This window comes from Ammospiza nelsoni, chromosome 5, assembly GCF_027579445.1.
Source record: "Ammospiza nelsoni isolate bAmmNel1 chromosome 5, bAmmNel1.pri, whole genome shotgun sequence".
NCBI lineage: Eukaryota > Metazoa > Chordata > Aves > Passeriformes > Passerellidae > Ammospiza > Ammospiza nelsoni.
Genome location: NC_080637.1, coordinates 15,648,452 through 15,660,529, shown reverse-complemented (window position 1 = coordinate 15,660,529; position 12,078 = coordinate 15,648,452). Strand labels below are relative to the sequence as shown.

Below are 12,078 nucleotides of genomic sequence, written 5' to 3'. Positions count from 1 at the left end.
GAGCTCACAGCAGTGTGGTGAGCTAGGGAAGAGCAGCAGTCACTCCATCATGTCCAAGGGCTTTGCTTTCACCATGGCCAGAGGCTGAGCTGCAGCCCCCACCCTTCTCAATGAGTCTGCACTAAGCAAAAACATTGCTCATGTTCACCTCTACCTCAGATGAGGATTCTTCAGCAGAACCATGAGGTTCACTTCTGATGATAAAATCCAAAGTCCTCCGAGCCTCTAAAGTGAACAGAGATCATTACTGGAGAGATTCCCACCAAAGAGCAGCATGTTACTTCTGAATTTAGCATCAGCCATCCTGGATTACTGCTGTGTCCAGTGCTTAAATCAAAAAAGGGAAGCAGAGAATATATTAAAAAGCCTCTGTTCTGTAGGTTCTGTAGCAGACATTCATTGCATCCAGTGCCAGCTGTGCTACAAGCAGGACAAGGTTAACCTGTCCTGCTGTGAGGCACTGGCTCAGCAGCTCTCAGCAAACCTGGGATCTCACTGCCAGCTAAAATCTGAAAATTCTACACCACCAGGAGTCCTGCTCCTGCACAACTGTACTTCAGGAACAGTTACCTTCTACTACCATGCTGAAAGACAGGAATTCATTCTTGCTAATTTGCTGCAATGAAAGTTTACTATAAGCTTGAGGTGTCCTCAAAATGTACCCAGTCTTTATAAACCTATCTAATTTAGATGAAGTATTCAGCTCTTCCTAAGAGCACTCAGTTTTGAGACATGGCAAGATCCAAGCATTATCAGGTCTATATTAAGCTTGATCCACAATAAGGAAATCCCTGTGAATTTGCATTTTTCTCAAGCACAACAATGCATTCTCCTCTTGAGGAGACAAACCAAACAGCCTCAGACCTCAGCAGTTAACAGAAAACCAGTAAGTTGTGTGAAAACATTTAGCATTCAAGACTGTTAAGCCCCTAAGATTTGTAACTCTGTTTTATGTAAACATCTGAAGCAACTACTTAATACAGCTGAAGAATCCAAAGCATTTTTTGTAAAACTATGGAAAATGAAAAATAAGTATCTGTTGCCTGGAGTTCATTCCAAATGCTGAATTTAAACATCATCCATTCCTCTTCTAGAGTTCAAAGAACAAACATACACCTAGTGTAAAATAACATAAGTACTTTACTAAGGATAGGTACCTTTAAGTAAGGGAAAAGAAAGCATTTCACTTACACAGGAGAGATAGATTTATTATTTCAGCCATGATTTTTGTGTTAAAATTCCTGTATGTGTTACTGCTATTACAGAACACCTTAGGACATCCCTTGACACATATTAATATAAACAGCACCATACAGTCCAGCAGAATTGCACCAAACTGGCTTTAGCTTTAAACTCCTTCAGTGCTAACAGTCAAGAGCTGGGACTCTCTGCTTAACTGGCCTTATGAACCACATTTATTATAGTTTTTATTGTTCTCAGGCAGCAAATTCTCCACAGTCCTTCAATAGACAATCCCAGGTGTCATGTTGCTGGTTCTATTTTGTCAATCTCCTCCTTCTTGGGGCTCTCCTCTCGGTTTTTGCCCTGTTGCAAGGTATACACTGATGGGCCCATCCTCAGGATCTTCCCACTGCCCAGGCACTCATCTCCCTTGTAGAACACAGCAAACTAGGAGATAAACACAGGGAGAGTCTTTTTAGCAGCTGCAAAAACCACAGTGAGCAACTTCAGGCTGTGCAAGACCTGCTGGACAGTGAGCAATTTTTATCTGTTCTGTCTAAATCTTAAAAAAAAACCCTGAAACAAACAAAAATCCCCCAATTACAGAGGATTTGTAGGCTCACGAGTGTAAATTTATAAACATGTTGGTGGAAATTTCATCATGAACTTCTACAAGGCTATCTCAAAACTCTTCAGTCACTGAGGCAGAGTGGATTGTGCTGGAAAGTTTCCATTTCAAAGATGACATATGTAACATCATCTGTGCCTTCACTTTATTTTTCCCCAGAAAACTGTGGTGGCACTTGGTAAAACATGAAGGGGGCTAAGGACTATGGCAGCAGCCCAAGGAGGTACCTGGAGCTCCCTGATGTGCTCAGCAGGTTCCTGCAGGAGAGGGGAGCCCAGCCCTCCTGCCCTGTCTCACTCCGTGGCAGTAAGAGCCTGGCTACAGGCTCAGCAGCTCCTGGCACTCGGGGGATTCTCATGTCTCCCACAAGCTCTGCCTGGATTCTTCTCAGATGATTTCCCTCCTGATATGTTCCACAGGCCCCCAAGTATTGGGGAGGGTGGGTGGAATGTATGCTGGGAGAAGGGATGCAGGGAATGCTTGAAAGCCAGTGTGCTGGAATGTGATGGAGGATCTCTATATTGACAGTGTTAAAGGCATCCCTTTTAGGGACAGCACCTCTCAGCTCTGTCTGGGACAATGGAATTCACCAGACAGAGTCTCACTACACAGGTTTGAACACTGAACCCATATTAAGTAGGCAATTACCAAACTAATGCCTTTCAAAATCTATTTCTTGCAAAGAACAACAGCTTCAATTTCTGCATGTACAACTGATTACCAGGGATGCTTCTATGTATTTCTAAAACTTGTAAGCATCTTAGGCTATACCGATAACAACAGATCCTTTGAAACTAGAAACAATCTCCCTTAAAACAGCTGATAAACAGTCAAAATAGAGCTAACCACTCACATGCAAATGAATTAATTACTTTGCTCCAGCTAATAAAAAAGGTACTCTGATTTATTAGCCAGATAAGGTAAGGCACAAAAATGGAAGGAAAAGTACTTCTAATAACTCACCTGTCCAGGTGTGATAGCTCTTGCTGGCTTCACTAATGTTACCCACACACTCCCATCTTGGTTTAGAGTCAGGACACAAGGCACTAGAGCAGAAAATGATCAAACACTTGACAGTTAACCATTATGTTTACATTAAAGAAGGAAAACCAAGGCTAAACAGACCTAAGTAATGATACTACTGTACAGAATTGTTTTGTGAGACACTGCAGAAACAGGAAGGCCAAGCCAAAGCCAATCCACTATTGCTGCAGAACTACACAAACACACTACCAGAGTTTCACAGACTAAGACAAAAAGAAAAGAAGGTTTGACTACCCAGTGCCATCTGGTGCCGAAATCTGAAATGACATTCCATCATCTTCTCCCTGACCAGCTCCGCCGGCGGCTCCTCTGCGATCCAGTGCACGCGGTTTGTCCGCAGCAGGTCTCTGTACAGGGCAGGGTGATCTCGTGATGGTGCCTTAAAACACATTTATTTATTTATTTATTTATTACTGATGGTTCTGCCAAAGAGCATGTGACTTGGAAAATGAAGCATGAAATGCAGAATAAGCATCAAGCCATAGCAAAGTGAAGGCAATATGAGCAAGAAAGCAAACCTTATCAGCACTTAAATTAGGCTAAAGCAAGCCTGAATTATTTGTCAGTCACCTGCTCCTCAGAGTCAGTCTCTCTTCTTGTATGCTCTTCCCCCCAATTGCATTTCTTCTTCAGCCTTCTTCAGGCTGAGTTCAGAAATCTGAACTTCTTTATCCTGTCTCAACAAGATGCTGCCTCCCTCTTCTCCAATTTCCCAAATGAACACCTCCCCAGCAAAGGCTTTGCCTTTCACAAACTTGCTGCAGTTAAAATTTTTCTTAGTGCTCCTGTCTGTTTCATCTCAATTCTCATTTGATTATGGTCCCCTGCACTAGCACATCAACAAGTAGCAGAACACCTCATTATAATCACATCAGTATCCAGGAAGCATAACAACTGCATGAACAGGAAGCAACATAATCAATGCTAGCAAGCTGCAAAACTCTGCATCACCTCATATGATTAGCCATTAACATACCAATTATTTATTATTTATCATATATGCTCTGCCTCAGTTTTCAAAATTATAAAACTGTGTCACTGACTCCTCATTCTTTGACTAGAAAAACAAAGCAGCAATATATCACAAACCAAGGTAATAGACATTTTATAAACCACATCATAATAACTAAGATAAAACCCTCATGCGTTAGAGTAGAAAATGAGAGTTCAGAGATTGGCTCATTCTTTTCAGTATTTGTCCTTTGCTTTGAAAAGCTCTATACCAAAATCTAAAACAATTTGGTGCTCATGAAAAGCCTGTTTGGAAAAGATGTTTCACATCTGCTGATGCTAGGCTAGTTGGTTCTTGTTTTCCCCAAAGGAAAGCCAAGAATTCTGCCCAAGTTAGGCCATGTTCCATACAGCAGCAGTCACAAAATGCATGCATTAGTCATTTGCAAAGCCAGTGTTAATTAACTCACCACAAAGATATCTCCAGTGCTGACATCTTTGTCTACAACAAACCAAGCATCCTTGAGCCCTGCCAGCCGAGCCCTCTGGCCTATTGTGAAGAGGAACCAACCTAAAGAAATATGAAAATGGAATGCTGCTAGCAACTTTTCATCTTTTACTCTCAGAATGACACATTAAAATCATTTCCCCAAAACTTTACCACCAAACAAAGAATAACAAACCAAGCTGTCTTAGAGAAGAGGGCCAGCCACAAACTAAACTAACATTTACTTGAAATTTCATCTGTACCTGAAATGCAAACTAAAGATTACAACTTTATTTATTTCAGTTTCAATTTGTGGGTTATCTACCATTCAGTCTCACAAGTCTCCCTCACTTTTATGTACCTGTATAACATCCTGTTATCATAAATTACTGGGGAGAAGAACTCAGTTCTGGCAGCTTGAATTGAGGACAGCAAAAGAAGAACAAACAGGAGAAAAGGAAAAGTTAAGGTGTCCATGTTTGATGAGTTCCTCCTGTGCACCACTGAGGTGCATATTCTTCTGCAAAATTTAGGTACTAAAGAATATGGAACTGAAGCACATTCATTTTGAAGGGGTTAAGTGAACAATGGTCTCTTGGTATTAAAATAACAAATACTCAGTATCAAAAGAGTAACCCTAATAATTATTTGCTTTCTTGCAATATAGAACAAATATCCAAGAATCAGTTGTAGATCAAGGCTCCACTGTTGTATACAGCAAATTTTCCATGGTTTAACAAACTGAGTAAAAACCTTTAGGCTCCTTTGGGATTTCCCAAAATTTGTCCCTCCAAATAGAAGTGGTATTGCTCCATTTATCTAAAATTAGCTTATTAAGGTGGGTTAGCCAATTACCTTTGTGTCTTCCCATCACCTTCTTATCTTCAATGGAAACAAAGTTACCAGGTTGAGGTTCCAAATACTAACAGAGAGGAAGAGGTAAGTCACAAGACAGCCCAGAAAACCTCATAGCATATTTCAGATTCTGTCACTACATTCTCTCAAAGCTGAAAAACAACTCCTCAAGAAGCAAACTCTGCCCAAGCAGCTTACTGACTCCTTGATGCTGCTCTCAGAGAAACACAGGAAGGGCAGTCCCTATGAGCAGCAATTCCAGGCTTCACTTCCCCTACCCTCACATATGTCAGGAGCAGCAGGACCCAGCACTTTGTCCCTCTCACATTCCAACCATTTGTCAGAGCCTGGCAGGCACAGGAGTGCAGTTCACTTCTTGTGCTCCAGAAAATGAGTGACAGCTGGTAGAGGGGCAAGATGCTTCCAACAGGCTGTGGGTGTCAGTTTTTAACTAGGCTTGTGGCTGCAAAGGGAGGTGGGACATTGCTACTTAGAGTGGGTCACAAGCTGCTTGAGATTTTTCTATAGACAGTCTTTTAAAAACTGAACACCAGAACAAAACAAAGATTGTCAAGAGATTTAGTGTTGTTTACCTCAAGAAGGAAATTTTCAAAGTTTCTTTCACCAATGAAACAGACCCCCATACTCTGAAAAAGAAACATGGAGTTGAATACACAAAAGCAGAGAAAAAAATTTGAAATAATATCTATTAATGATTTGTCCAAGATTTTTTCCCCCTCCCGTGTATCCCAAACTACCCCAGGCATCTTATAAACAAATCCACAACATCTTCTGCAACACAGGCAAACATTCTACACAGAATCAGTGAAAGCTGTAAGAAGTAAGAGGAATAATAGGAAATATAACATCTGTTCAATAAACATTAACCTTGGTGACTAGGTTGTATGTATTTTAAAACAGATGTCTCTTTCATATTAAAGTACAAAAGTAACAAAATGATACAATGATGGTCCAGCTCTTGAAAAAAACCACTTTCAGAACAAAACAGGCTTTTCTCTTCCTTCCAGTTACTGCTGACATTCTTCACTCACTCATTTACTGAGGCTGAATAATAAACATGAAAAGCAATCAAGGCAGCATCAGCAACATAATTACTGCCTGCATTACAGCTTTTAAGATCAACTCATGAAGTCTTAGCTCTCAGAGAAACATAACTCTTTTTTTTTTTAAGAGTAAATGTAGACAAACAGTATGATCCAATTTCTAAAGACATATTGAGAAATAATTTTAAGTGAAGAAGTTCTTAAAAGCTATGGAGAATAAAAAAAGCTTCTCCCTTGCTGTGACAGAGGATGTTTTCCTTTAGGCTCATAGCATCCTACACATTCACCTTCATTCTTCTGAGATACAACAGCAGACAAAATACCTGCAAGCTAAAATACACAACTAACCACAAGCTCCTAAAGTACTTTTAAGGAAGTAGCCAGCTATGAAAAATGCTTCCCAACCCATTACATCATTCTTTTTCATCAGAAATGGATGGGTTGTCCGAGGTTAAAGTTCAAAAAGTTCAAGAAAGTTGTTTTAGAGAGAAATACAAATAAAAGTGTTAAGTGTTACCATGCCTCTTTTTTCTTTAGCACATGGTGAAGGTCATGTTCTGCTGCTATCTTCTTTACAAAAGTTTTTGTTAAATCCCCTAGAGGGAAGATGGTTTTCTTCAAAGCATCCTGTGAAATCTGACTTAGAAAGAAGGTCTGGTCCTTAAAGAGGTCAGCCCCTTGAAGGAGTTTCACAGCTGCAAAGTGAAACACATAAGGCATCTCAACATAACTACTATTACGAGCTCAAATTGATTTTGTTTGATAATCAACATTTCTGATTTATTATTTTCAAATACATGTTAATAAAAACACTTGGATATTTTCTTATCACTAAAAAGATCAAGAAGATTTTGTACTATGCAGAATCCCACAAAGACTTACACTGCCTCATCTATTTCAATAGTGCACATATCACTGGCAAGGACATCAACAACGTAAAAAGCAAAAACAATTTTCACATTTCCTGTGAAATAGAGAATGAAGATTCAAATACCTTGGAATGTACTGCTCTTCAGAAAAACACTGTTTTGCTCTGAAATCACCCTACTAGAAATCAATGATTTGAACAATCAGTGGAGTTATTACCAATGCCCAGAGATGAGAGTCTCACCTTTTTCTTTACAATAGATGAAATCTCCTGATTACCCAGATGAAATAGAATTGGTACAGTTTTTCAATCATGTTCTGTCCCCTCTCTTTAAAATTAATAGCTCTGCTGTTTTACAAACACTATTTATGTGTTTCTTGACTCAAACACAAACTGGAGGCCAATAGTTCAGTTACAACTGGTGATACCAAATCTCAGTCATGGGGCAAGGAAGCCCAACACAGCACACAACATCTGCAAACCACAGTCTGGCACATGTACAGACCATAGGTCCAGCTGGGGCCATTTCAACTTTCCAGAAGTAAAATTAAAACAAAGAAAGAAATAAACCCCTTTAAGTCCAGGGGTGGACAAATGAAAGCAGGGAATCTCTAATGTAAAATCATCACTGTGGCAGCTTTGCACAGCTTTAGTTTACAAGTTTTTTTCCCTTTGGGTATAGCATGCTTCTCACCATATATCAGACATTCATCTGACTCTTAAAACAAGAAAATGTAATGCTTGACAAGCCAGGGTCATTTTCAGTAATATAAACACCCTTGTTTAGCACAAACAATCATCTACAAAGGCTGAGGTTTAATTGGTAACCATTGTGTGTAAGGTCACAAACACCCCTGATTCTGTATGTATGTACCAAATACAGTTTACATTTCTCTTTCATATGTAGGACAAAACACGAAATGAAGACACAACTTACTATTTCTAACTTCAAAACGGTTTCTGAAAAGCTTCTGTGGTCTTTTAGTATGTTTCTGCTGAAACACTTCCTCATCCTCCAGTGAGGTCCTGGCATAATGCCCAGTAGCAATTGCATCTGCTCCTACAAGGAAAGACAGGACATAAAGGCACAAACTTGAAAATCACAGTTCAAAACACAATTGCAAATACACAGTAAAACAAGCAGAAAGCAATGAAAGAAGAAAACCTAAAGAGAAGTCTTATACTGACAATAATCATACTCCTGCTATTTAAATAATACAAACTATTCACCAGCATGCCAGCACTTGTGCTTTTGTACTTTAAGGACCACCTAAGAATGTAAAACTTAATGGTCAGGTCAATGCATGTCCCTGAAATAAATCTGTTCCTACAAATGAGCAACCTAATCTAGTGGAAGATGTCCCTGCCCAGGGCAGGGGAGCTGACTAGATGACCTTTAAATGTCTCTCCCAACCTGAGCCATTCTATGATTCTTTATGTAAAAGCAACCTTAAAACCAAATACTTTGCAATGACTGACACACTCCTACAGAGATATGAGTTAGGCATGCACATGAAGTCATGTATTTCCCCACCTTTTAAAGAGTTTGTTTCCTTTAAGCATTTCCATGGCACACACTCTGTACTGACACACTTGAAAATGCCTTACCAAGGTTATCCATAGCATAATGCAGAAAATAGTTGAATTTGATGTGCTTGTTACACAAAATATCAGGATTAGGTGTCCTTCCCAATTCATACTCTTTTAAGAGGTCACTGTAAAATAAAGACTTAAATCAGAATCATTAACATACATCATACCATCAGAAATTGGACAGTGTTCAAATATGAGAAGCTGAATCTCGGTCCCAGAGAAGACTCATTCGCCATAAACATTTTATGTCAGAAATAAAATATCCATTAGATTTTGCTGTGCAAAAAAACAATGTTTGGAAGATTTTCTACAAAGTGCACTGAGGACAGGGTCAAATTATCACTTACAATCTTGTAACCCTGCTTTATCAAATTAATATTCCCTCTGGACAGATGGGGCTGTCCACTGCGTGTATCATACTCATCTCTCAGGGATTACTTACCCTCAGAATTAAACAACCCTATTTATTTGGTCAGTGGGACACTTTGGTGGTACACACCAGGAGAGTCTCAGCTGAACAGACAGTAACTTCAGCTGCAATAATGTCACCACAAGCAGTCATTCATGGGGCCTAATTTTAGACACTTTTTTCTGTCCCTTTTTTTCCCCCTTCTAGAAATTCTACGTTTCTTGAAGTTATGTTGTAGTGGCTGCATATGTTATGTTGTGTGTTGCTGCATAATTACTTAGAAAACACTGAAATAATAGCTAATGAAATTAAACCAGCATACAATGCTACCCTGAGATATCAAAAGGCCTTATCACTGCCTCATTTTGTTTGCCAGGTTGTTGTCAGCAGCCACTGCACTCAAGAAGAACTGAGGGCACAGACTGGATTTAAAAGAACAACAACAATCCTATTATTTGGCTTTACTTTTCTCATCTGAAACAGAATCAATTAATTCTTCTTTACCATGTGACACTACATTAAAAAATAGAAAATAAAGCAACATGCTCTAACTCCCTTTTAAAAGTTCTGAATTCAATAACTCATACTAATAATTAAATCACCTGGGTCTACCCAGAGCTGCCTCACACCTGACTCCTATTGTACCCCAGGAGTTCTGCAAAGGACTCACCCCAAAACCACCCTCACAGCAATTCAGAGCTGCTGGTAAAGCACAGAGCCAGAGAAGGGGCAATGAAGGCAATGTCTACTGGATCTCTCTGACAGAATGAACTGAAACAGGCTTTGCATAAACCATGGGCAAGACAAGACCTGGAACAGTCCTCGTGATAAAAGATGCTTTATGGTGAGTAACTCATTAAAGAGAGATCCAGAGGAGGAGTAAATTTAAGATCAGTGATGACAGGAAAGAAAAAAGGATTCTGAAACAAACTAAGACACTTGTAACAGAGTGTTAGGAAACACTGTACTTACTAACACACCCCAAAAAGTTTTGTAGCACTTATTCATTCCCTTACACCAAAAAGAGAAAAATGGAGTGAACTTTCCAAGAAAAGAGCTGTTTTGCTGTTTTCTTCACTAACTGTGCAAAAGTTTGGTGCTCAGCTTGATATCATTTCAACATGCAGTGTGACCAGGTTATTCCTCAGTTTCATGTAAGGTAATAACAGCACTACTTAAAGGGGGATGATGAAGATCAGGGAAAAAATTTTATGTACTTTTGTCCAGTACATAAAGATAAATTATGCTGTTATACCAACGTGTCCCTTCTTGTCCTACCTTCCATAAAATCTCTCAGCTTTTCCTATGTAGAACCTTGCCTAAAGTGCAACAAATTCACAGAAAATCTGAGCACCCTCTTTAGAGAATAGTTTCAGATTTGTTCTAGTTAAAGAAGCAAGGCTAGGTCACAATCATTTTGTGCTAAACTGGATTCAGCACACATTATGTAAAATGCACTGAATACAGTGCATACAGTCACATACAGTCAGATACAGTGCATACAGTCACATACAGTGACAATAACAGTACCCCATTAAATAAATTTTTTTTCAAGTTGCAGTAAGGTTGAGCCAGTACATCAGCAGCTGAAGAAAAGCTGCAACAAAGCAATTGCTAAACACTCACACAAGCAGAAATCTCTTACTAACTAAAAAAACAACATATTAAAAGCAAAATATAAATTCTGACTGTAAATACAAAAAAGAGGAAAAAAAATCCCTCAATATTTAACAGACTTCAGGGCTTTCTCTTAGCATTGATAAAACTGCAATGAATTGCCATTGCTCATTATCTGTTCATTCTTCTTTTTCATTGTAACACAATACCACATATATATAAGTATATTATATACCACAATATATTGAAGGAGCAGCTATTGTAAATGTGTTTCTACCTGAATACTTCATTCCAGTATTCCTTCACGTAGGAAACCTGGTGAAAGGGGATATCAAGCTTCTGGCACACCCGGTAAGCATCTTCACAATCCCTGTCAACGGAGCAAGCTCCCTGCTCGTCCAGAGGGTCCCAGTTCTTCATAAACACCCCTGTCACCTGGTAGCCTATGAAATGAAGGCAAGATGACTTAGAAAGTAAAGTTCTTACAGCCTGGACATAAAGTCAGTGTTTCTCAAGAATGGCTTTAGTAACTGCATCTTACCAAAGACGTGAGCAGCCCTGTGCTACGTTTTACAGTACGGTTGCTGCATAGCCGGTTTTTGCTCTCGGTAATAGCTAATCCAAGCTCTGACAGCAACCTCAGGCCACGCTAAATCCCATCTCCCGCCCGCTCTTTCGGGCCGTTCTGCCGTCCCCGCGGTGCCCGGCTCTCCGCGCTGCCCTGCCCGGCCTGGGGCCGCTCCACCGGCCCGAGGGGCGGCCGAGCGCGGGAGGCGGCCGGACCGGGCTGCGCGGGGACCCGGAGGGGAGGCGCGGGCGCCGCAGCACGGCCCGAGCCCCACCGCCCCCGCTCCCTCCGCCCGGCCCCGGCCCCGGCCCCAGCCCCAGCCCGCACCTCGGCGGCGCAGCAGCAGCGCGGCCACGGCGCTGTCCACGCCGCCGGACACGGCGCAGGCCACGCGGCGCGCCCGGGCCGCCAGCATCGCCCCGCCGCCCTTCCGCCCGCCCCGCGCCCCACTGCGCCTGCGCGCCGCGACGGGCACGGCCGGGCCGGGCCGGGCAGAGCAGGGCGGGCCACGGGGAGCGCACCGGGACAAGGAGGCCGCGACGCCTCTGGCCCCCACCAGGCCACCCGCAACCCGCATATGCTCGGCCCGACCCCTCCCGCTGCCCGGAGCGGCACCGGAGTCAGATAAAGGAAAACCCAGAGGAAAATATCTCCCTTTGAGTGCTTCATGTCCGTTTCCCTGAATAAGCCAGTTTATCCCAGCTGGGGGCAGCTACGACTAAATCATCTGGCAGTAATGTGAAATACAAAGCTGTGTTTCGTGTCAGGTACATACAGGCAATGTGTGTATTTGTGATTGTAATATGTGTGCA

The 12,078-nt window shown here is 41.4% G+C and overlaps 1 protein-coding gene across 2 annotated transcripts; it reads right to left on the bottom strand.

The window, feature by feature from the left end:
* Window positions 1-1,181: 1,181 nt before the first annotated feature.
* On the bottom strand, window positions 1,182-11,691 carry TRMU (tRNA mitochondrial 2-thiouridylase). 2 transcript variants are annotated; one of them, XM_059472451.1, is made up of 11 exons: window positions 11,594-11,691; window positions 10,976-11,141; window positions 8,688-8,794; window positions 8,017-8,139; window positions 6,734-6,906; window positions 5,741-5,794; window positions 5,148-5,214; window positions 4,276-4,376; window positions 3,089-3,233; window positions 2,774-2,856; window positions 1,182-1,629 (listed from the first exon to the last, which is right to left on the bottom strand). In XM_059472451.1, the coding sequence occupies exons 1-11, from the start codon at window positions 11,679-11,681 to the stop codon at window positions 1,483-1,485; spliced, it is 1,254 nt and encodes a 417-aa protein (XP_059328434.1). In that variant the 5' UTR covers window positions 11,682-11,691; the 3' UTR covers window positions 1,182-1,482. The 2 variants fall into 2 exon arrangements, with proteins under 2 accessions (XP_059328434.1, XP_059328435.1); XM_059472452.1 differs by lacking the exon at window positions 11,594-11,691 and adding an exon at window positions 11,240-11,433.
* Between the last annotated feature and the right edge of the window lie 387 nt (window positions 11,692-12,078).

What these genes read in the sequence shown, in the direction of transcription:
- TRMU (XM_059472451.1), bottom strand. Translation starts at nt 11,681, where the DNA reads ATGCTGGCGGCCCGGGCGCGCCGCGTGGCCTGCGCCGTGTCCGGCGGC. An exon ending in CCGTTTTGAAGTTAGAAATA is followed by an intron (nt 6,907 to 8,016) that starts GTAAGTTGTGTC and finishes TTCACTTTGCAG; the next exon opens with CTGTGAAACTCCTTCAAGGG. An exon ending in GAGCTATCACACCTGGACAG is followed by an intron (nt 1,630 to 2,773) that starts GTGAGTTATTAG and finishes TTTATCTCCTAG; the next exon opens with TTTGCTGTGTTCTACAAGGG.